General features: G+C 41.2%; 1 protein-coding gene across 1 annotated transcript in view; it reads left to right on the top strand.

Annotated features, from left to right (window-relative positions):
• The window catches only part of PLCXD2 (phosphatidylinositol specific phospholipase C X domain containing 2), a 73,470-nt gene extending 51,692 nt beyond the window's left edge, over positions 1-21,778 (top strand). Inside the window, exons 3-4 of the mRNA XM_073670674.1 lie at positions 19,303-19,544; positions 21,211-21,778. Of these exons, the coding sequence (XP_073526775.1) occupies positions 19,303-19,544; positions 21,211-21,373 (405 nt within the window). The 3' untranslated portion in view covers positions 21,374-21,778. The remainder of the gene's footprint in view (positions 1-19,302; positions 19,545-21,210) is intronic.
• Positions 21,779-22,142: the final 364 nt, after the last annotated feature.

Genomic DNA, 22,142 nt, shown 5'->3' on the forward strand with positions numbered 1-22,142 from the left:
CTAACAGTCTATTCAGTAGGACGATCAGCTGTGTATCCACCAGACTTCTGCACAACACAGCTGATGGTCCCAACCCCATTTATAAAGCAAGAAATCCCACTTATTAAACCTGACAGGGCACACCTATGAAGTGAAAACCATTTCCGGTGACTACCTCTTGAAGCTCATCAAGAGAATGCCAAGAGTGTGCAAAGCAGTCATCAAAGCAAAAGGTGGCTACTTTGAAGAACCTAGAATATAAGGCATATTTTCAGATGTTTCACACTTTTTTGTTAAGTATATAATTCCACATGTGTTAATTCATAGTTTTGATGCCTTCAGTGTGAATGTACAATTTTCATAGTCATGAAAATACAGAAAAATCTTTAAATGAGAAGGTGTGTCCAAACTTTTGGTCTATACTGTACATGCTTTATACCGATGTGTGAAGGAGGTCTTAAGGAGTATAAAGATTTCCTCTGGAGCCTAGCCTTGGGACTTTATTGCCAGTACATTTATCTCACTCAACCTCAGTAAGTGGGCTACTCAACCAGTTTTCTATTCTACCTTACCATACGAGTGGCGAATTAATTAGTGCATATTGGTGACTGTGGGAATCATTGTTTTTCTTGTCAAATTGTGTCTTTCAACTACGGTCAGTATATTAATTCCAGAAGGAATGGACTCCAGCGCTCGGTGCTCTTTTTAAAACTAACTTAATTTTAAACAGTCTATAGGTGTCTGTTTTCTATCCGGGCAGCGGATGTTCACTTAGTGTTGGCGCTAATATCAATCTACTCAGCTTCTCCTGTTCTACAACATGCTGTCTATAGAGTGCTCACCATTTCCAAGCTGATAGGTTCTTTTCTGTTAATGTATCACTGCCAAGTAGCACAAGACCTCTCCAGAGTTCTTATGGAGACAATGCTTCAATGAGCCAGCGCTGTCTTAGAGGCAGAAGAAGGCATAAAGCTGTAAATGTACACTTAGTCAGTAGTAGGTCTCCCAGGATTTCCAGCGCTGTCTGAGGCTGTGTGCCCACGTAGCATTTTTCAAGCGTATATGCTGCGGAATTTCCGCAGCGTAAACGCTTGAAAAACGCATATATATCCGCACCCCATGGTCCCCAATGGGATTCCGCAAGTTCTATGCACATGCTGCGGATTTTTCCGCAGCATTTATGCCGCGTTCAAAAATCCGCAGCATGTCATTTAATTTTGCGTTTCCGCAAGCGGAATTGCCTTTGTCCAATGCATAAAAAACGCAAGGCAATTCCGCATGTGGAAAACGCGTGATAAACGCGCGAAAAATGCGCGATAAACGCGTGCGGAATTCCGCATGCGTTTTTCCAGGAGAGGACTTGCATTTATGCAGCAGAAATTTTCTGCTTCATAAATGCAACGTGGGCACATAGCCTTAGAGGCAGAAGAAGGCATAAAGCCGTAAATGTACACTTAGTCAGTAGTAGGTCTCCCAGGATTTCCATTTTGTTTTGGCTTACTTACAATACATATATCACCTTTTGAGTACACAGAGGTATTGTGATTACTAGTAGAGATGATCAAACAATTTGAAATTCGAATTTCATCACCAATCGTAATACTTCAAAGCCTCTGATTGCCATGAATATAGGTGTATAACATTTGGAAGTCTCCAAGGACTGTATTGAACCCTTTTTGAGCACTGTAAAGGGGAATTTTCAAGCTGTCTCTTGAGCAGTTCAGAGCAATGCAATCTCCTCTCTTCCTGGTTTCTAGCAGGGCGGGATCTCCTCACTGAGTGACAGCTCTGGTGAAAAGAACTGTAATATTAGTAGAACTATAAAGCCCAATACTAATTCTGCTGTAACACGTTTAGCCATAAGTGGTTTGTTCTGGAGTGTGCGCACTGTTATACCTGTATTTACACATAGGGATAATAAGGCATTTGAACAAGCACACAGGTCCCACAGTGTTTGATAAGGAGACCTGCGGTAAAAGCTGCTGGGCTGGTGATCTATAATGGTATCTTTACGCAAGATGAGTGGGAGGGAGGTGAGTAGCTAGCTAACTTCTGTATAGAAGTCAATGAGCTAGAGAGAGCTGACTGGGATGTTAAGAGTTAACCCCTTTCCTGGAATGTAACTACTGAGAACTCTGGGCCAGGCACTAGAGGCCACGTTCCATGGAAATGAGCTGTATACTACAAAAGATAAAATCTCTCATTGCAAGAGAAGGATAGCAGATAGAGAAAAGCAAGTTAATTGCAAACTTGCTTATTTTCATACTGTCTAACTAATGAAAGAAGCACTCCCATCAAAGTTTTTATCCTGTTATGATATTGCAATCATCATATTATATAGCACTGTGTACTTACAATTACTCCTTTTGCCTTTCTACCCAGCTAATTATTCACTTTTCTCTGTTCTATGTAGAAACAGGAAGTCTCTTGTCCCTGCATCTATCAGTCCCCTCTTCAACACCTGACCCAGCTGCTGCCCCCCAAATGCCAAGGAACTTTGCAGTGACTAATGACTCATACAGGGAAAATTGACCTCAGGTTTCTACATAGAGCTTAGAAGGATTCAGGAGTCAGTTTTTAATCACGTGATGTCATAGATCTAATGGAAAAGAGAAGAATTATCTGGGTAGAAAGGCAAAATGAGCAATTTTAAGTACACAGTGCTGTATAATATGATGATTGCAATATACTAAGAAGATAAAAAGTTTGATAAGAGGAGTGCTTCTCTAAGTTACTCACCTGAAATTTCTCTGATCGCTTTCCTCTAACAGAGGTCTACTCTATAACTGATTAAACACTATCAGATGGCTGCCTTTAGACGGATATTCTTCATGTATTAGGGGACCATTGTATAGTGTCTTTTTGCAATGTAACTATCTAATCATGTGCTAAACTTAAATTTAAAACACACTCCCGCACAAAGACTTTTTGTGCTCTCATATTGAGAGCAGATGCTTGAAGTCTGCAGTTTCAGGGTTCAAGCTTTTATTATTTTGTAATACTTATCAAAATACTGTAACACGAACACCCATCATTTGTTTCCAGATCGACTGTCTTTGTTAGATGTATATTTTTGAGAAATGTGTAACTCGATTGTAAGATGACAAATACCTTATATTATTGTTTGCCTGGAACATGATTGAAAATCATTGGTACAAAACAGTTTCCAAAAATGGTTTGGTACAGTGTTAGTCAATTGAAAAAAATTGATTGTTCTCAGTGGGAGAAACAAAATACTAATCTTGTAGTTATGATACCTTTTAATGACTAATAAAAATAAAATAACTGATATTACAAAGCAAGCTGTTGAGACTACTTAGTTCTCTTCATCAGGCGTGGTAGAACAGGATCAGATACTTTGTTTTATTTTTATTAGTGATTAAAAGGTATTATAACTACAAGATTATTATTTTGTTTTTTCCACCGAGATCAATCAGTTTACAACAAAAAAATACACAATTTACTTTAGGATGTGGATCATACAAGGAGCGTGAGTTACTTTGTCTGACCTTACAGCAAGGAAAGTGAAAAACCTGCACCACCTGCAAGCAGCTGCAATAGTCAATGCAAAGCTGAACATGTACAATGCAGACACCTAAATAGGACTTGGTAACATTTCAGGTGCAAAAGCTCATAAAAAAGTTTATATGCAAATTATGAAAGAACACATGATCACAAAAAAACACAAATCAGAACAGAATCATAAAAACATAGAAAAATCCAGACGATCATTTAAGCCCAATGGACCATTAGCATTCAGGCAAATGATCCATTTAGTTTTGATTTGAAGCAGCAGCTTATTCAGATTGCCGCCTCTACTGGGAAAATGAAGCTGTTCTAAGCCAACAAATCTCAATGATTTAGGGTTAGCATTATGAAATTCAGTAACATGCTTAATAAATCTTTTAGAGCCCTTTTGGGTTTCTAGGGAATGTAAATGCTCCCTGATCCTAATAAATAAAGAACGTATAGTCTTCCCTATGTAAAAAAAATTACAAGGACAAAAAATTACATAAACAATATTTTTGGACCTACAGGTAATGAAATCCTTAACAAAATGTGTAATCGGGCCAATATGCAAGGGATTAGTCGTGAGGTGCAGATTACAAAAAGAACAAGAACCGCATCTAAAATTCCCGGAGGGAATGTTTTTCTGCAACCAATTTTTAGATTCCACTGGGAGTCTATGTTTACTGACTAAGTCTCCTATATTCTGACTACGCATGTAGGATACTATAGGTTTGTTTTTGGCCACTGATAATAAATCTGGATCAGACTCCAAAAGATGCCAATTGTTCAAAATGGCTTTTTTAATCCTGTCATTAATGGGACTATGTTTGAAATGAAAAATAAACCTTTTAGTAGCCGTTTGTGCATGATGGGAGGATGACTTATAGCGTTTTGATAAAAGACTATCTCGTGTAAATTTTTTTGCTTTCTCAAGTGCGGTATTTAGTTCATGTCTAGGATAACCACGAGCAAGAAAGTTGTTTTTCAACTCTGAAGCCTGATTGTGAGGAGCTGCCCACTTACTAAAGACTATGATACTTTTCCAGCAACGGACCACCATTTTTGTCAATATTATTTTTGTGTTTTATTAGTGATTTACTTGTTATGTTTATATAGTTCTGCTAACTTGTCAGTATGTGCACTAGATTCACTTGTAAAATGTCCAGCATTCCACTAATCTGTATCTCAGGACATCTTTATCTCAGGAGTCCATTGTTTTAACAGCCAATGGTCTCATTAGGTGAGTTTGGATTGAGACAGAGTGGTGCCGTCATCACAGGGGGTCTTACATGCAGTCTCAAATGAAGGCTTCTAGAATATTCTTCATTGTTTTTGGCTTACAGTGAATGCTTGAGTGGGAGGGTGATCACTTCTGTGCTGGGAGGGGGCTGACCCCAGAGATGTAGAGGAGAGACATGATTTAGTGGAGGAGTTGATGGAAGGACACTGGAGGGATAGGACCTATGGCTGTGGACGTGGAGCTGATGGATGGATGGTTTATGGAGTGTTGGAGATCAGTTATCAACTGGGCTGGATAAACGTACTACAGTTGTGGATATGTCGTTGGATATAAACTTTATTCTAGGACTGTTGCTACTGGATATCTGTGCTTCCATTGTTTTATCCTTCATCTGGAGGATCGTGGACTGTGGCAACAGACTATACTGGCTGGAGATAAAAAATCTGTGGGCCAACCAAAAGTTGGGAGACAGTGAGTATGGCCTGATACAAAGCAAGTGGAACTACTGAACCCAGATTGGGAATTTAAGGACTCAGAGAACTGTATTTTGGCCATTTACTTGGAACTGCTGCAGTACCATGGATGTGATTAATAAAATATTGTTGCATCGTTAACCTGCCTAGGTGATTACCTACAACCCACAACCTCAGATCTTTACAAGTGGTGGCAAGCGGTGGGATCACCTATCTCTGGAGAGCATACCAGGGAAAGTTACCGAGCGGTGACTTGGCAGAAGAGATGATGGAGGATGGACCGACTGAGTTGAGGATGCTGGACGTGCTAGGAGAGCGGGCCACGGAGATGGAGCGGGCGGCAGTGTTAAACAAATTGCTGGGTGTGCATGTAGAGATACCCCCACCCGCCCCAGTGCAGAGGACAATGGATTACAGGAGAGAGGGGTCTACATTTTTAAGGTACCGGGATATACCACAGTTCAATGAGGACACCTCGGATATTGATGAACATCTCCGCTTATTTGAGAACCTCTGCCTGCTGCATGAGGTGTCAGTCAGTGACTGGCCCAGATATTTGAGTGTTGGCCTGACCGGAAAAGCAAGAGAAGCTTTTAATAACTTGTCTTCGGTGGATCAGAGATGTTACTCTACCATTCGCAGTGCATTGCTTCACGCCGGAAACCTACCGGAGGAAGTTTCGGGAGACTGACAAGCCCGCTGCACACACGCATCGGGAGTTTGCTAACACACTACGTACGGCATGCACTCGGTGGATAGAAGGACTGAGGGCTCAGGAAGCAGAACATGTAATGGATATAATCATGCTGGAACAATTTATGTCAAAGCTCCCAGGTAATTTGAAAGAATGGGTGGCAGATAGAAAACCACTCAGCCTGGACGAGGCTGCAAGATTGGCTGATGATTGGTCTGCTAATCGACCAGGGCAACGTGGAAGTACAGCCCCAGTGAGTCAGGAACAGGATTTTACAGGGAGGCCATCGAGACCCATGGATCGGCCAGATGAGGGACAGCAGGGAGTTCAGACTTCACAAAAAGGGGGAGGCTGCCCAAGCCCCCAAGTACGGCCCGTGTTGGGGCGAGGAAGGCTTAACTGCCATAACTGTGGACGCATGGGACACTTTGCCAGGGAATGCTGGGAACGTTCTAGACCACATCACAACCTAGGACGAGGATTGGTGTGCCACTGGGCCAATGTCGTAACCCAAAGCCAAAGACCATCTCTCACTGCTTCAGCTGAGAGGAAGCGGCACAGTCTGCAGAATAACCCCCCACCTGTCGTGAGTAATACACAAAATGCCATGACTGTCACAATGAAGGAATGTAATCTGGGGGAGGTAAATTACATCAGGGAGGAGGCCCAAGGACTTCGGGACACTGGATCTACCCTCACCCTGGTCAGCTCAGATACTGTCCCCCCAGAGCTCCCTTTACCAGGCCGCCAAGTGACCACCCCCCTAACTGGGTGTCAGCACTCTGGGGTTGGTCGCAATGGATACAAGTTTAGTTCTCATTGGGCACGTGGGGAGTTTCCCAGGACAAACCGGGGATCGGGGGGGGGATGTGGAGGACCCCGCGGAAAGGACAGACCCCTGATCCAGCAAACTAAATACAGAGTCCTTGTCTCCATGCTTCCCTAATCAGGAAGTTGGCAGGATCTGAAAGACCATATGAGAGAAGCTGGAGATGTCTATTACACTGACGTATACCAGGGTGGAATGGGAACTGTGGAGTATATTCGCAAGGACGACATGGAATATGCTTTGAGGAAACTGGATGATACAAAGTTTCTTTCTCATAAAGGCGAGACCTCTTACATTCGTGTCCGTGCTGAAAAAGTGGGGGAAGTATGTGAGGAGCTGCCCACTTACTAAAGACTATGATACTTTTCCAGCAACGGACCACCATTTTTGTCAATATTATTTTTGTGTTTTATTAGTGATTTACTTGTTATGTTTATATAGTTCTGCTAACTTGTCAGTATGTGCACTAGATTCACTTGTAAAATGTCCAGCATTCCACTAATCTGTATCTCAGGACATCTTTATCTCAGGAGTCCATTGTTTCAACAGCCAATGGTCTCATTACGTGAGTTTGGATTGAGACACAGTGGAGCCGTCATCACAGGGGGTCTTACATGCAGTCTCAAATGAAGGCTTCTAGAATATTCTTCATTGTTTTTGGCTTACAGTGAATGCTTGAGTGGGAGGGTGATCACTTCTGTGCTGGGAGGGGGCTGACCCCAGAGATGTAGAGAAGAGACATGTTTTAGTAGAGGAGTTGATGGACGGACACTGGAGGGATAGGACCTATGGCAGTGGACGTGGAGCTGATGGATGGATGGTTTATGGAGTGTTGGAGATCAGTTATCAACTGGGCTGGATAAACGTACTACAGTTGTGGATATGTCGTTGGATATAAACTTTATTCTAGGACTGTTGCTACTGGATATCTGTGCTTCCATTGTTTTATCCTTCATCTGGAGGATCGTGGACTGTGGCAACAGACTATACTGGCTGGAGATAAAAAATCTGTGGGCCAACCAAAAGTTGGGAGACAGTGAGTATGGCCTGATACAAAGCAAGTGGAACTACTGAACCCAGATTGGGAATTTAAGGACTCAGAGAACTGTATTTTGGCCATTTACTTGGAACTGCTGCATTACCATGGATGTGATCAATAAAATATTGTTGCATCGTTAACCTGCCTAGGTGATTACCTACAACCCACAACCTCAGATCTTTACACTGATCGAGAAAGGTTTGGTCAGAAGTATTCAATTTACGCAGACGGAGAAATTGGCTGTATGGAACCCCAGATTTAGTATGCATTGGATGAGCACTGTTATAATGTAACAAAGTGTTACCAGCTGAAGGTTTTTTAAATAATTTTGTGTGAATAGTATTATTTTCAATTGAAATGGAAACGTGCAGAAAATCAAGAAAAGTCCCCCAAAATTCGCAGTAAAATTCATATTAGCTGTATTTGTGGTGTTCAAAAACTGAACAAAAGCCGTAAAATCTTATGTGGTACCCAACCAAACGATGAAAATATCATCAATATATCTTAAAAAAGATCTAATATACTTTTTTTGTGATCATGTGTTCTTGCTTAATTTGCATATAAAGGATGTGATGTCATGTTTTGTATGTAACACAGACCTGTAGAAGCGTCTCACGTGAAACAGCTGTTGTCTGCTTTTTTCTTCCCCGCTCGCCGGACTTTTTATCCTTATAGAATAAAGATACTGCTTTTAAGGACTGGTGAGTGCACCGCATTTTTCTTTCTTATGGTTACTTTGTCTGACCATAAGCATAGCTCCCAACCTTCCCAGATTTGGCAGGACTGTCCCTTCACGTGTCAGATTCTATTTATACTCACTTCTCCGAAGTTTTCATATCTCCCGTAGCTCTTCCTCCTGAGGGGGCAGGGCCGCTTCTTTCTGCGAAGTGCATAAATTAAATACTCACTTATTCTCCCTCCTGTGATCGGTCTCCCCCAGGACACAAACTCACATTTCACATCTACTCAGTATATGCAGGCTGTTGCTCTACCATTGAGCTATAGCCCACACTGCTGCTGATAGAAGAATTTAGTTATCTTGACCTTGGTTGCAGGCAGAGAACCCAGAAACAGCGTATACATATCCATAGAAATACATTGTGTATACAACAATGTATTTTTATGGTGCCTGTATACTGAAGTGAAGAAAAATATATTTTTTGTTCCTATTAAAGTATTTTTTCCTGTGAGTCTCTCAGTCGTGAACCCACAACATTTACATTACAGACTAAGTGCTTTAAGCTGCTGAGCTCTAAGCCCTAGTGATGTCACTGACAGAATTTCATGCACTTGATCTGTACTGCAGCCTCTGACTACAAGCAGATTATACTGATAGAAATACACTGCTGTGTGCAATATATGTATTTTAATTCTAGAAGGAGAATAAGAGATCTTTTCATCCTATAAAATTATTAAAAAATAATAATATAATAATGAAAAACACTTGATAATGAAAAAAATAATTTTATTAATGCGTTTTTTTAAAATAATGAACATCACAAATCAGCAAAAAACACGGACCTATTTGGTGTCCCTGTAATCGTAACGACCCACACAACACAGCGATCAGATTATTTACGGGGATCGGTAAATGGCATGAAAAAAATGGCGTAATTTATTTTTTTCTCTATTGAACCCATAAAAAATGTAATAAAACGGTAATGCCGAGGCCGTGTTCACATGTAGCGTAAATGCTGCGTTCTTTCTGCTGCTTTTTTTCTGCAGGTGTACGCAACACACAATGCAATAATAATCTCCTCTGATTATTGCGTGTTTGTTGCTTTTCTTTTATGTGTTTTCCCACTTATTTGATGCATTTTTTGGTGCAGAAATGAAGCAGAGTTTTTAACACTATTTTTAATAGTACAGAAAAGCTTTGATTCTGCACTTAAAAATGCATCAGCGTGAGTGGGAGTGGTAGTCAATCTGTGAATAATAATAATCCAATGTTCTTCAACACTAGTGCAGTAGTACAGCACAATAGAATTTTGACCTTTTTCTGTCCCTATGTGGAATGAGCTGTGCGCTCTGACTTCCTATCTCTATGCAGTTAAAGCATAAAAAGGCGCTGCTTGGCCAGCCCTCATCTTTTATACTTGTGTGATAATCCCCCCTGATTGGTTTTGCTAGACCATGGGATGTAATTGCTATAGGGTATTATGGGAAAGCCACCCTGGCTGTGCCTGACATCATTAGCCCGATTTGTGAATCTTCTGCAGTGTGTGAAATGGACGTTCCGCACATTGGCCTATTCGCACAAATCAAATCGCAAACTTTTTGAAATCACTCGGACCACCAAGTATCAGGAAATTTGACTCAAAGTTTATTTTCCATGGATCCAATTGATCATCTTTAGTTACCAGTAATGAAATGTTTGAGTCCTCGCTCAGACAGATGCATTGTATCCAGGTTCAGTCAAATAGTCTCGAAGAAAGTTGTGGTGTTTCGGAATACAGACAGGTAAACACTGACTAAATGAGACTTTCAGCTGTATTCAGATGTGCCTTGCATGTGTACCATCTTAGACCTCAGTTCACATTGCTTGGTATTCAGATGTGCCTTGTCTGCTATATTCATTGCTGTGAGGTATAAACTCACCCTAAGGACTCCGCTGAATGCAGCGCAATGTGGTTCATACCTGAATGCATGGATAACATACTATTTGACTGCTCTGTAGTCTCTTTACTATCATGGATTATTATACATATTATAAATGCAGGCAGTGACATCAGCTCATCAGATTTCTAATTATATGCGGAGGACACTCTTTTTAAAAGGTACTAATTGTCACCATGACGCAATATATGGAGAACAGCATTCCTACCTCGTGCGTAACACACCACCCAGCTTAGAATGGCATGCAGCTAATACTGCAGTTATGTGGCACACAGTAAAACGTTGTATTATCATTTGATGTTACTTACATTTATTTTTAGTTCCCAAAATATAATATGTGTGAACTTCATGTATCTCTTCTGCAGTAGTGTATATAGAAATCATGAGGCTCCCACCCAAAAAAGAAACAAAATAAATAATTGTCGGGGTCACAGAAGAGCATATCTCACAAGTTTCCACTTCATATTGTAATTTTCCTCCTGCTGAAGCTGTAGATTCCCATTTAATTGCCCCCATTAAGTATGATGCCAACAAAAGTGCCCCCCAAACACAGTATGATACCCCCATGGGGAATTCTCCACATTAGCCTCCACATGCACAGCATACTGACCCTACTGTACCCCACCTCACCTCCCACGGCAAAGTATGGTGAGCCTAACACAGTATGATTCCCACACAGCTCTCCATACAGTATAATGGGCCTACATACAGTATAACAGCGCCACACCTCACCACACTGTATAATGGCCTGCACTAGCCCTCCAAATAGTATAATGGCCCCCACACAGCCCTCCAAACAGTATGATGGACCCCACACAAACCTTCACACTGTATAATTGCTTGCATACAGTATAATGGCCTCCCACATAGCCCTCCAAATATTATAATGGCCCCACATAGCCTTCCATATAGTATAATGCGCCCACCATAATTCTCCTTATAGTATAATGCACTCCTTATTGTCCTCCATAGAATATAATGCACTTCCCATGGTCCTCCATGGAATATAATGCACTCCCCATGGTCCTCCATAGAATATAATGCACTCCTCCATATAATAAAATGCTCTCCCCATGGTCCTCCATATGATATAGTGCACTCACCGTGGTCTTCCACATATTATAATACACCCCCGATGGTCCTCCATATAATATAATGCACTCGCCATCAGGGCTGTGGAGTCGGTAAGCCAAACCTCCGACTCCTCAATTTCCATGACTCCGACTCCCTCATACATGTCTCATGTTTAAGTGATAAATTCACTGTAGCACAGATTCATCTCCGCTAAAAGTCTAGACCCTTAGATCAGGAATAGGACAGACATTTATAGGATATTTCATAACTTTCCCAAATTCTTATGAAAAATATTCCCCACAAACTGCATTGAACTACTGTACCCAATTTATTATATATTTTAGGAGTCGGATTCGGTCCATTTTATACTGACTCCACCAAAATGGGCTCCGACTCCGACTCCACAGCCCTGCTTGCCATGGTCCTCCATATAATATAATGCAGTCGCCATGGTCCTTCATATAATATAATGCACTCGCCATAGTCCTCCATATAATAAAATGCTCTCCCCATGGTCCTCCATATGATGTAATGCACTCACCATAGTCCTCCATACAATATAATGCACCCCCCATGGTCCTCCATACAATATAATGCACTCCCCATGGTCCTCCATACAATATAATGCACCCTCGATGGTCCTCCACACAATTTAATGTGCTCCCCATGGTCCTCCATACAATATAATGCACTCCCTCATGGTCCTCTATGCAATAAAATGCACCCCCATGGTCCTCCATACACTATAATGCACCCCCCATGGTCCTCCATAAACTATAATGCACACCCCATGGTCCTCCATACAATATAGTGTGCTCACTATGGTCCTCCATACAATATAATGCACCCCCATGGTACTCCATACAATATAATGCGCCACCCATGGTCCTCCATACAATATAATGCACCCCCCCATGATCCTCCATACAATATAATGCACCCCCCATGGTCCTCCATACAATATAATGCACCCCCACGATCCTCCATGCACTATATTGCACCTTCCATGGTCCTCTATACAATATAATACACCCCCATTGTCCTCCATACAATATAATGTGCCCCCATGGTCCTCCATACAATATAATGCACCCTCGATGGTCCTCCATACAATTTAATGTGCTCCCCATGGTCCTCCATACAATATAATGCACTCCCTCATGGTCCTCTATGCAATATAATGTACCCCCATGGTCCTCCATACACTATAATGCACCCCCCATGGTCCTCCATACACTATAATGCACACCCCATGGTCCTCCATACAATATAATGTGCTCCCTATGGTCCTCCATACAATATAATGCTCCCCCATGGTACTCCATACAATATAATGCGCCACCCATGGTCCTCCATACAATATAATGCACCCCCCATGATCCTCCATACAATATAATGCACCCCCCATGATCCTCCATGCACTATAATGCACCTTCCATGGTCCTCCATACAATATAATACACCCCCATGCTTGGGTCCCCTGAGTGTGTGGTGTGAAGCGCAGCACATCTCAGAACAGTGGGGGGCACTGTAATGATGTCATCTGATCTGACACTTCAGACGCCGAGGCTAAATGATGGGGGTGGAAGCGTCGGCTGACACTCCCTACTCCATCATCATTTCTCACACTGACGGCCGGAGGGGGGCTCGGTGCAGGAGGAAGGGGGGGCACTGATGGCGAAATGCAGGCGCTGACAGGCAGAGGGGGGCCCAGTTCGGGCGCTGACACCGGGTTCCCCTGGCTCACGGGCCCCATAGCAGTCTCGTGGCCTGCCTCCATTGGTGGTATGCCACTGCTCTTCTGTTATGTTGCATTTACTTGGGTGTGAAAATAAAAGGGCTAAAATAAAAATAAAATAAAAGAGCTTTGGCCATGCAACATAAAAGAGTGTGTAGTGGACTTAAGAATTGAGGATGTGCGTTAAGGATTGAGTTGGGTGTGACACCTGGCACCCCACCGATCAGATGTTCTTTGCAGCAATCAGACATAACTGATGTACAGGGCGGAATGCAGCAGCTTAGTGGCCGCTGACCGGGTTCTGGAGGTTATTTACAAATTCATCTCGGAGTAAATGTATATGGCTGCTATATCCTGCCCCATACAAATTTCAGCTAATCTATGGGGTTGCTGGACCCTTATATACATTCATACTAATGCCCTATTCAACAATCTATCAGTTGTTAAGTCTTTGACAACCCCTTAAAGATCGCAGTGTTGCAATCAATGTGCAGGTGGATGTGACCATGGCCTGTGAACTACTTCATATACAATTTCCTTCTACTTGTAGAAAATAGGCTACCCTGCTGCAGTACAAGATGACTTAGATGAACTAGGCACCCTTCATGGATGAGTGTTTGGGGTAGTGGTTGTTCTATGTGTTCACTGCAAATCCCCAAAGGTATCAATGGGACAAAGAACAGTTTGTTGCAACCTCACAGCTATTTGCACTTAAAAAAAAACTTGAAAACTAGCATGGGAACTTCTGTATGATTGTACAAAATTACATATTATAAAATATTATATGGAATATTCAAAACTTTGCAACCCTGCAGAATATACACATGCATGGTAAGTTTTTCAGGTTGAGAAGTCTTTGATTTAAGCTTCTTGAAGGTCCTAAAATTAGGTAAATACAACCTCACATGAATAACAAATGTCAAATTCTAGAGTTTCATTATTTAAAGGGAACCTATCAGCAGGATTTTGCTAAGTAAACTACAGGCAGTGTCATGTTAAGGCTGCTGCACTGATTAATATGATATCTGCAGTGCAGAAATCCGTCTTGTGGTTGTGTAATCAGTGTTTGCAGTTTTGAGTTAATGATATGCTCGTGCTCCGGGGCGGGACTGTACACAGGGTCTTATCCTGGTGCTCTAGGCCAGATCAGCAAGAAAAGACCGGCCCACAGGCCGCCTCGAAGCCTCTTCATAGAGACAGCCAGACAGAGAAACAAGGCCGGGCCTGCGGTCAGGACTTATCTTGCTGATCTGGCCTAGAGCACCAGGATAAGACCCTACCTGCCTGTTGCATGACCCAGTTTTGGCCAAGCTTTAGCTTTTGGATAATTGGCCTCACATTTGACGCTATAGCTTGGTATATAGGAGAGTTCATGGTTGACACAGTTATTGCAAGCTGCATAGGAGGATGCAAAGTAGAAAAGGACGTTCCATCACTTGTCTACAAAGATAAAACAAAAATATCCAAGTAGAAAATATATCCTTATGAGCCTATGCATTTCTAAATGATATTATGAAATGCTTCATAGTCATGGCTAAAGAGAAGTATTTAATAATATCGGTTTTAAATGCGTACGCTAATAAAGCTATTTTTTTTGCCTGGATTTTTTTTATCCTATTGGATTTAAATCTTATGAAATACAGGATTTAATTTTTTTTTTATTAATCTTTGAAAATTAGTGCTGGAACTTCCTTTTCTCCTAACCTATATTGTGGCATCCATTAGCCAGCTGGGATCCATTGTTATGCACTGTGTACCACACTATCATGTGGCATGAACTATTTTGGACATTTAAATGGAGCCTGTTACCACACAATGACTGTTCAAACCAAGTACAGATGCTTGGAGCACCCTTGGTGTGGCTAAACATTTAATTGCACCTTCTCACCTTCTTTTTTTCCTTTATCTCCACCCCATTCTTTGACTGACTGCTATGCCATTAAAGAGCCTGATAAGGGTGAAGATTGATGGAAATCAAGTAGATAGGAAGGTGCCATAAAATGTGTGGCCGTGCTAAGTGTGCACCGGCCACCTGTATTTAGTTGAACAGTCATTCTGTGTTGACAGACTACCTTTAATTTTTGGAAGGTGAGCTGGAAATATTTGCATTTTTTCCTACATCCTACAAGTCCAAATCATCACCCCTTCACCACCATGCTTGACAGTTGGTATCACCATCATGCTTGACAGTCTGTGCAAGGCATATGTGCTGGGATGTTGTGTTTGGTTTTCACCAAACATGGAGCGGACATTAAGGCTTAACATTTCCACTTTGGTCTCATCCATCCAAAGGTCATTCTTTCAGAAGTTTTGTGGTTTGTACACATGGAATTTATCCATGCTGCTATGTTCTTGAGAAGTAGAAGCTTTCTGCTGGCTGTCCTTCCAAACAAGCCATGCTTGTTCAGTCTTTTTCTAATTGTACTGTCATGAATGTGAACATTTAACATGGTAACTGAGGCCTTTGGAGTCTGAGCTCTATATCTTAGGTTTATTGTAATTTTTGTGAGCGTTGCACGATCTTACCTTAGGGTGAATTTTATGGGATGTCCACTCCTGGGAAGATTGTCAACGGTCTTGAATGTTTCCACTTATGAATAATGTTTCTCACTTCAGAGTGATGGACTAGAAATAGTTTGAAAATGGTCTTTTAACTCTTCCCAGACTTAGGAGTAGCAACAGATGCTTCTGACGCGCCCCCTGGGCCATGTTTGGGGAATACCCGGAGCCGGATCTGTTGGGGGTGGTAGTCCTCGTGGCGGTGACCCGGTCCGTGCCCAGGGTGTCAAACTAAGTGGCGATGTTTTTAGTGGCAGATGTGATATTGTTCGACTACGCCACCCGTTGAATGCGGTTACGAAACCGCCGCTGCAGGGCAGACCGCTGAGGCCGGTGGTACAGTTGTGCAGCGTGGGTAGTATAACCCCCAACGGGAGGGGTATGGCCTCAGGGCAGCAGACGTGGATGATGGGGATAGCGGATTTGCACGCAGGCACCAGGAACCACTCAGAGACGGTGCGGTGTAGTTCAGGGTCTTTACTGGTGACAAAGATAGACCCTCCCGGGAGTACTGGCTAGCGGTCGGGGTCTGGTCAGTCCGTGAGCAGACAGGATCTCCCCTGGCCAGGCGGAGTTGTAGGCCTCCCCAACTAACTGTACTCTTCCTGGCTACCTTGCTAGAAGCGGGTAAAAGTAGCCCACGTCCCTGAGTGTACCGTGTGGTGCTCACCCGTATGGCCGGTGACTCGGGGCCTTCTGGTAGCCTCCGCTCCACGACGGCGGTGCTGGTCCCTTGCGTGTGACCGTGCCTTCGGGTTTCTTGGCCAGAGGACCTGAAATCCCCTGCCGGTCGGTTTCTGCTGCTGGGTATGGAACAGTCCCCACAGCCTCGGACTCCGTGTCCGGTGAGATCTCTTCAGCCAAGGCGAGCTATCTAGCTTCCAGCCTCTGGCACTCACTCCTGCTCCTACAGAGCTCCTGTTGTCACTTTCCCTGCAACTGCTCCACACCACACCAGACTGTGTCTCTGTCTCTGTCTGTGTTCTTTTCTAACCCCACCTCAGCCCCAGTTTATATAGGGGAAGTTCTTCCCCTCCCAGGACTGGGCAGGAGGTGTGGCATGCTTAGGATTCCTGACCAGGAGACCTCCCACCTGCTCACAGACGTAATATTGCTATTACTGTGGTAACCAGACCCCTGGGGTTCCACACTTCTCTAAAATCATTGCTGACGTTGTTCCTCCTTGGCATTGTGCTAACACACACATGAATACTCCAGCCAAGCAAACTGCCAACACTTCTGCTTTAAGAGAAGTTACACTTGCAGATGAATATTTAATTTCAGGCATACTTCCTATGGAAGTACTTAATTTTCAGACACTGCTTCTGCATTTTGCCCTAGTTTTAGTTAAATAATGACGTGGTGTAATTTTAAGACGTTCATTGGACCAGATGTTCTTTTTTCTTTTGGCCTCATATGAAAAACCATAGAATTCAAAGAAAGTTTGCTTAGTTCTTCTCATGTGGAACAAATGCTACATAGTAAGAATGCTTTAAAAAATAGAATTGTCAGTAATTAATGAAAATTAAATATCAAAATGCAAAGTGAATGAACGAATGACAAATCTAAATTAAATCAATATTTGGCATGACCACTCTTTGCCTTTGAAACGACATGAATTATTCTAGGTATACTTACAAAAAAACAGGAATTTTGTAGGATCATCGTCAACTGCATGAGAACCAATTATACCAAAGAGGTGCTGATCATAATATTTATATGTAGATTGAAACACAGTCATTAACTGAAACAGAAACACTGTGTAGAAGTCTTTAAACTGGGTGAGGATTAACCAAACTCTGCTACTTGTTAGTAGGTGAGGTTGTGCAAGAACATTTCATGTCACAAGTCATACACCATGGCAAGATTGAATACAGCATCAAGACATCAGGTAGTTATACTACATTAGCAAGGTCTCTTCCAGTCAAAGATTTCAAACCAGACTGTGGTTGTAAAATGTGTTTTTCAAGCTCTTTTAAAGAAGCACCAAGAAATGGGCAAGTTAAGAATCGTATACACTGTGGTCTGTTAAGGAAGTCTAGTACAGCAGACATATCCTGCTTACTTATTTTTTTAATCGGAAAATGTCCAACAGTGCCATTAGTGGACTTCATGGAAAAATTGAAGTAAAAAAGCCATACTTTCAGTGTGGATACAATGCACTCAACTATGCATGAAAATGTAGGAAAATGGGGTGCAGAAAAATGGCCATCGGTGTTTTGGACTGAGGAGTCAAAATATTTGGCTGTAATTAAGTTTCCTTGACCGACCACTGCATTTGTGGACCATAATGTTGCCCATTTCTTGGTGTCTTCAATGCTGAGATATACAGGCAGATACTTATCCATGATTCATTATCATCAGAGAGGAATCTAATTGGTTCCAAATTTATTCTGCAGCAGTACAGCAACCCCAAACATACAGCTAATGTCATTAAAAACTATTTTAAGCATAGAAAAGATCAATGAGTCCTGGAAGTGATGACATGGCCCTCACAAAGTCTTGATCTCAACATCAAGTCCGTCTGGGATTACCTGAAGGATTTATATAAGCCTACATCCACAGAACATCTCCGATTAGTCCTCCAAAATGCTTGGAGCATTCTTTCTGCTGAGTTTCTTTAAATATATGTGGAAGGGTAGGTAGAAGAATTGATACTGTTTTGAAGGAAAAGGGTCATCAAAACAAATATTGATTTGATATAGATTTCTCTTTTGTTCATTCACTTTGCATTTTTTCACTGATAAATAAAAACTATTAAAGTGTCTATTTTTTAAATTATTCTTAATTTGCAGAATTTTTTTCACACCTGCCTTAAATTTATACAGTACCTATACAGTACTTTTTCACAGTACGGCACAAAAGCTTTGGACAGGGGTGAAGAAAATGCTGCAAAGTAAATACATTTTATTAACTGATAGAAATAAATGTGAATGGCATGCATGGAAGTTTTTCCAAATATCTTCTGTGTATGTAGGCTTGTGCAAACAAATCCTTCTGTATCTTCATGTAATCCCAAACAGACTCGATGATGTTGAAAGCCCTGATTTTGAGATCAGGGCTTTATAGGGGTCTTTCCCAGGACTCTTTGTTCTTCTTTATGGTGAAAATATGTCTTAATAACAGTGGTTGTGTGTTTGGGGTTGTTGTCTGTGTGGCATTTCATGAAAAGGCAGAAGGATTTGCACAAGCCTACATCAACTGAAGATGTTTGGAACAAACTTTCTATCGAGTTCCTTGAAAAACCTGTGTGCAAGTGTATCTAGAAGAATTGATGCTTTCATGTTGTTTTGAAGGAAAAGGGTTTATCATTGATTTGATTTTGAATTTTCTTTTGTTCATTCACTTTGCCATTTGTTAATTGATAAAATAAACTAATAGCACTTCTGTTATTGAAAACATTCTACTTTTGCATAGTACTGTATATATACTTTTATGTATGTAAATTGAAGTGATGAATCCTTAGTCACTAACCATTACCTCTAGGAAAATCTTTAAATCTTTGTGTATGATTCTGTTATTAAATCTTTGTGTTTTTTTTTCTAAATTAGGTTCTTGTTTTTTACCACTATAATATCTGGAACGAGCACCCGTTCCTTTGGGCAGGAAATAAGATGCCAGCACCATGGGCCAACACAACTAATGTACAAAAGTTGATTCAATTTCTGGAGACAACTCTTGGAGAACGTGCTAAGCGGGGGACATTTCATGTGTCTCAGGCCATTCTCACCCCACAGGTTAAAACTATTGTAAGGGGACTAAAATCTGGATTAAAGAATACACTTGTCCACAGGTAAATATAGACTAACTAACATTTACTTTTTTAGGTATTTTAAGATGCTATGTATGAAAGGCTTCATATTTGCATGCAGGTAAATTTGCATTTTTCAGCTTTATTGTGCTATTGTTTCATACAGAGATGGCACAGTTGAATATGCAGCTCGCTCCTTCAACTATCTTATCATGGACTTAGTCTTCTTACTTCAGTGTAAAACAAGAGACTTGTACTGTGAATCATTATGTGTATTTGCAATATGGCAGATGAGAGATAAACTGAATGATTGACTTGCAGAAATTCTGTAAAAGTAGAATAACAATAAGATATGGGATCCTTACAAACTTCCACACTAGGCACAGTCATCTAAGGAAAATAAAGCTCTTAAAGATTCCCAGGGTAAGACTGAAATTGTCTTAAGGGAATTAGCAAATTATAGGCATCGAAAGAGCTGCTAGTGCTAAAGCCCTAGAAACATCCATGACATCAACAAGGACTTACGCCATCATCTCTAAGTAGTTTTCAATGTTAAAAGTCAATGCAATAACAATTAAGCCACTAATGGGATATGAAAAAAACATCATCAACAGGCAATTCTATTTACAGTTATTGTAACCATTATTTATTGTATATCATTAGCTTCATATTCGACATTAAATATGTCCACAACAATGAAAAAGGTTTCTAGAACTATGGACAGAATAATGCATTATAAATGTAAAGGAAATAATATTACTTGAAAGTATAATATTACATGTGAAACTGCTTAAAAGGGTTCTTTTCATCATTGACATGCGTCTGTTAGTATAGATTCTACCTTGGGATATGTGCATATGCCATTAATATCTGTGATGGGAATATTCCTTTAAATACAAAATAAATCATAAATATACATGTTCTCTTACAATGAACTATATTATTATATTCATCCTAATGTTTGCCCATTTATCTCTGGGTATCTTTAGAAAATAAAACCCAAAATACTAATATATTTGTGAATTTCCTCTCTCATGGAAAGAAAGTAAATTATCTTCCTAGTGATCTAGTTTAGCTACGTCCAATGTTCAATTCTTCATAATGTGCCTTGCAACATGATTAGACATATTAGCCAAGTCAGACATCCAATTCGCAGATAGTACCCCTTTGCCGAGCAGGGTTTATCCGGCCTAAGTGAAATGCCCTTGATGCATCTTTTGGGCAGAAGAGCGTTAGCACTAGGAGCTGTGAATATGAAAAGAATAGGAAAAGGACAGAAGATGTGCTGCAATACCCAGGGCCACTACACATTGAATGGAGCAGCACTTTGCATCTTCATTAAATTTGGTTATATTTTGTGGCCGCCAGAGCAAATTACAGCTGATCAGTGTGGGTGCCAGGTGTTGGACAGATGCGAAACTCATATTGAGAATCTATACTACCAATAGTTCATTATTAGGATGGGACCAGACAACCCCTTCAAGGTGACCAACTGCATATGGAGCCCCATAGGCATTGTTCCATTGAATAAAAAACATGCAAATTAGCTCTTTGTCAGAAGAACTATTTCCCAAGTGGCACCTTTAAAGTAAGTGGACGAACCTTTAAGGAGGCTTGAATCATGATTAATCCGTAAGGTAGTGACCTTTTTGCTAATCACGTTATGCGTTTCATACATAATGTCCTATTGATGTATCTTTTTTTCTAGGAATCTTCCAGTGATACTGAATTGGGTGAAAACGCAGAAACCAGGCGCCATGGGTGTTAATATCATCACATCAGACTTTGTTGAACTGGTTGACTTTGCAGAAACAGTTATTGGACTAAATTATCTGCTGCTTAAAAACAGAAAAGATAAAGACATCGGCTAAGAAGGAAAACTGAAGACATCAGGGGTCTGTAATTACCATGGAAGAAATTATACATAGGTGAAAAAGAAATTACACCCAGTGTCCGTGCTTTTTCTTTTATCATATCTACCTCTTTCATTTATTTCACTTTGCTAATAATTAACAGATGAAGACACCATTCCTCAATTCTGCATGTCCAAGAATCTTATACTGTATATGAGGTTATTAGAATCAGGAGACACTTCCGGATAATTAGCTAGTGTAATATAAAATCTTGACTTTATTTTCCATGTCTTGAATAGAAGATGGAAGGCCAACCATTTTTTGAGAATAGCTTGGTGGTCATCTTCTATCCACATTTGTCAGTGTGTCCAGTAATGGTCCTCTAAAGAAATATTTGTATATATGTTTAATAAAAAGATGTAAAGGTGAACTTGTGTATTTTATTATATAAGCCATTTAATGTTAAGTTGGCGATCAGAAGATTCTGTGAAATTCCGAATCTATAACATAAGGCGGGATGCGTGTCTCTGTCTGAAGCCTCGATAGACTGCGCATGCGTGACGCGCAGTCTGGCTCCAGAGAGAAGCACGCATCCAACCGTTACAGGTAGGAGGAGGTATATGGCGCCGGAGATCTCCGGCGCCATACTTACATACTTACCTGACCGGGAGGAGCATTGCCGCGGCGCCTCTCTTCGCTGGAGACCGGGAGCGGAGTGAAGACGTTGGACCGCCGCGTGCGCATTGCGCTATCCGGCGCCATTTTACTGAAGACACTTTTACAGTGT

Source organism: Phyllobates terribilis, unplaced genomic scaffold, assembly GCF_046119375.1.
Source record: "Phyllobates terribilis strain yellow unplaced genomic scaffold, ASM4611937v1 Scaffold_2__4_contigs__length_985480577, whole genome shotgun sequence".
Classification (NCBI taxonomy): Eukaryota; Metazoa; Chordata; class Amphibia; order Anura; family Dendrobatidae; genus Phyllobates; species Phyllobates terribilis.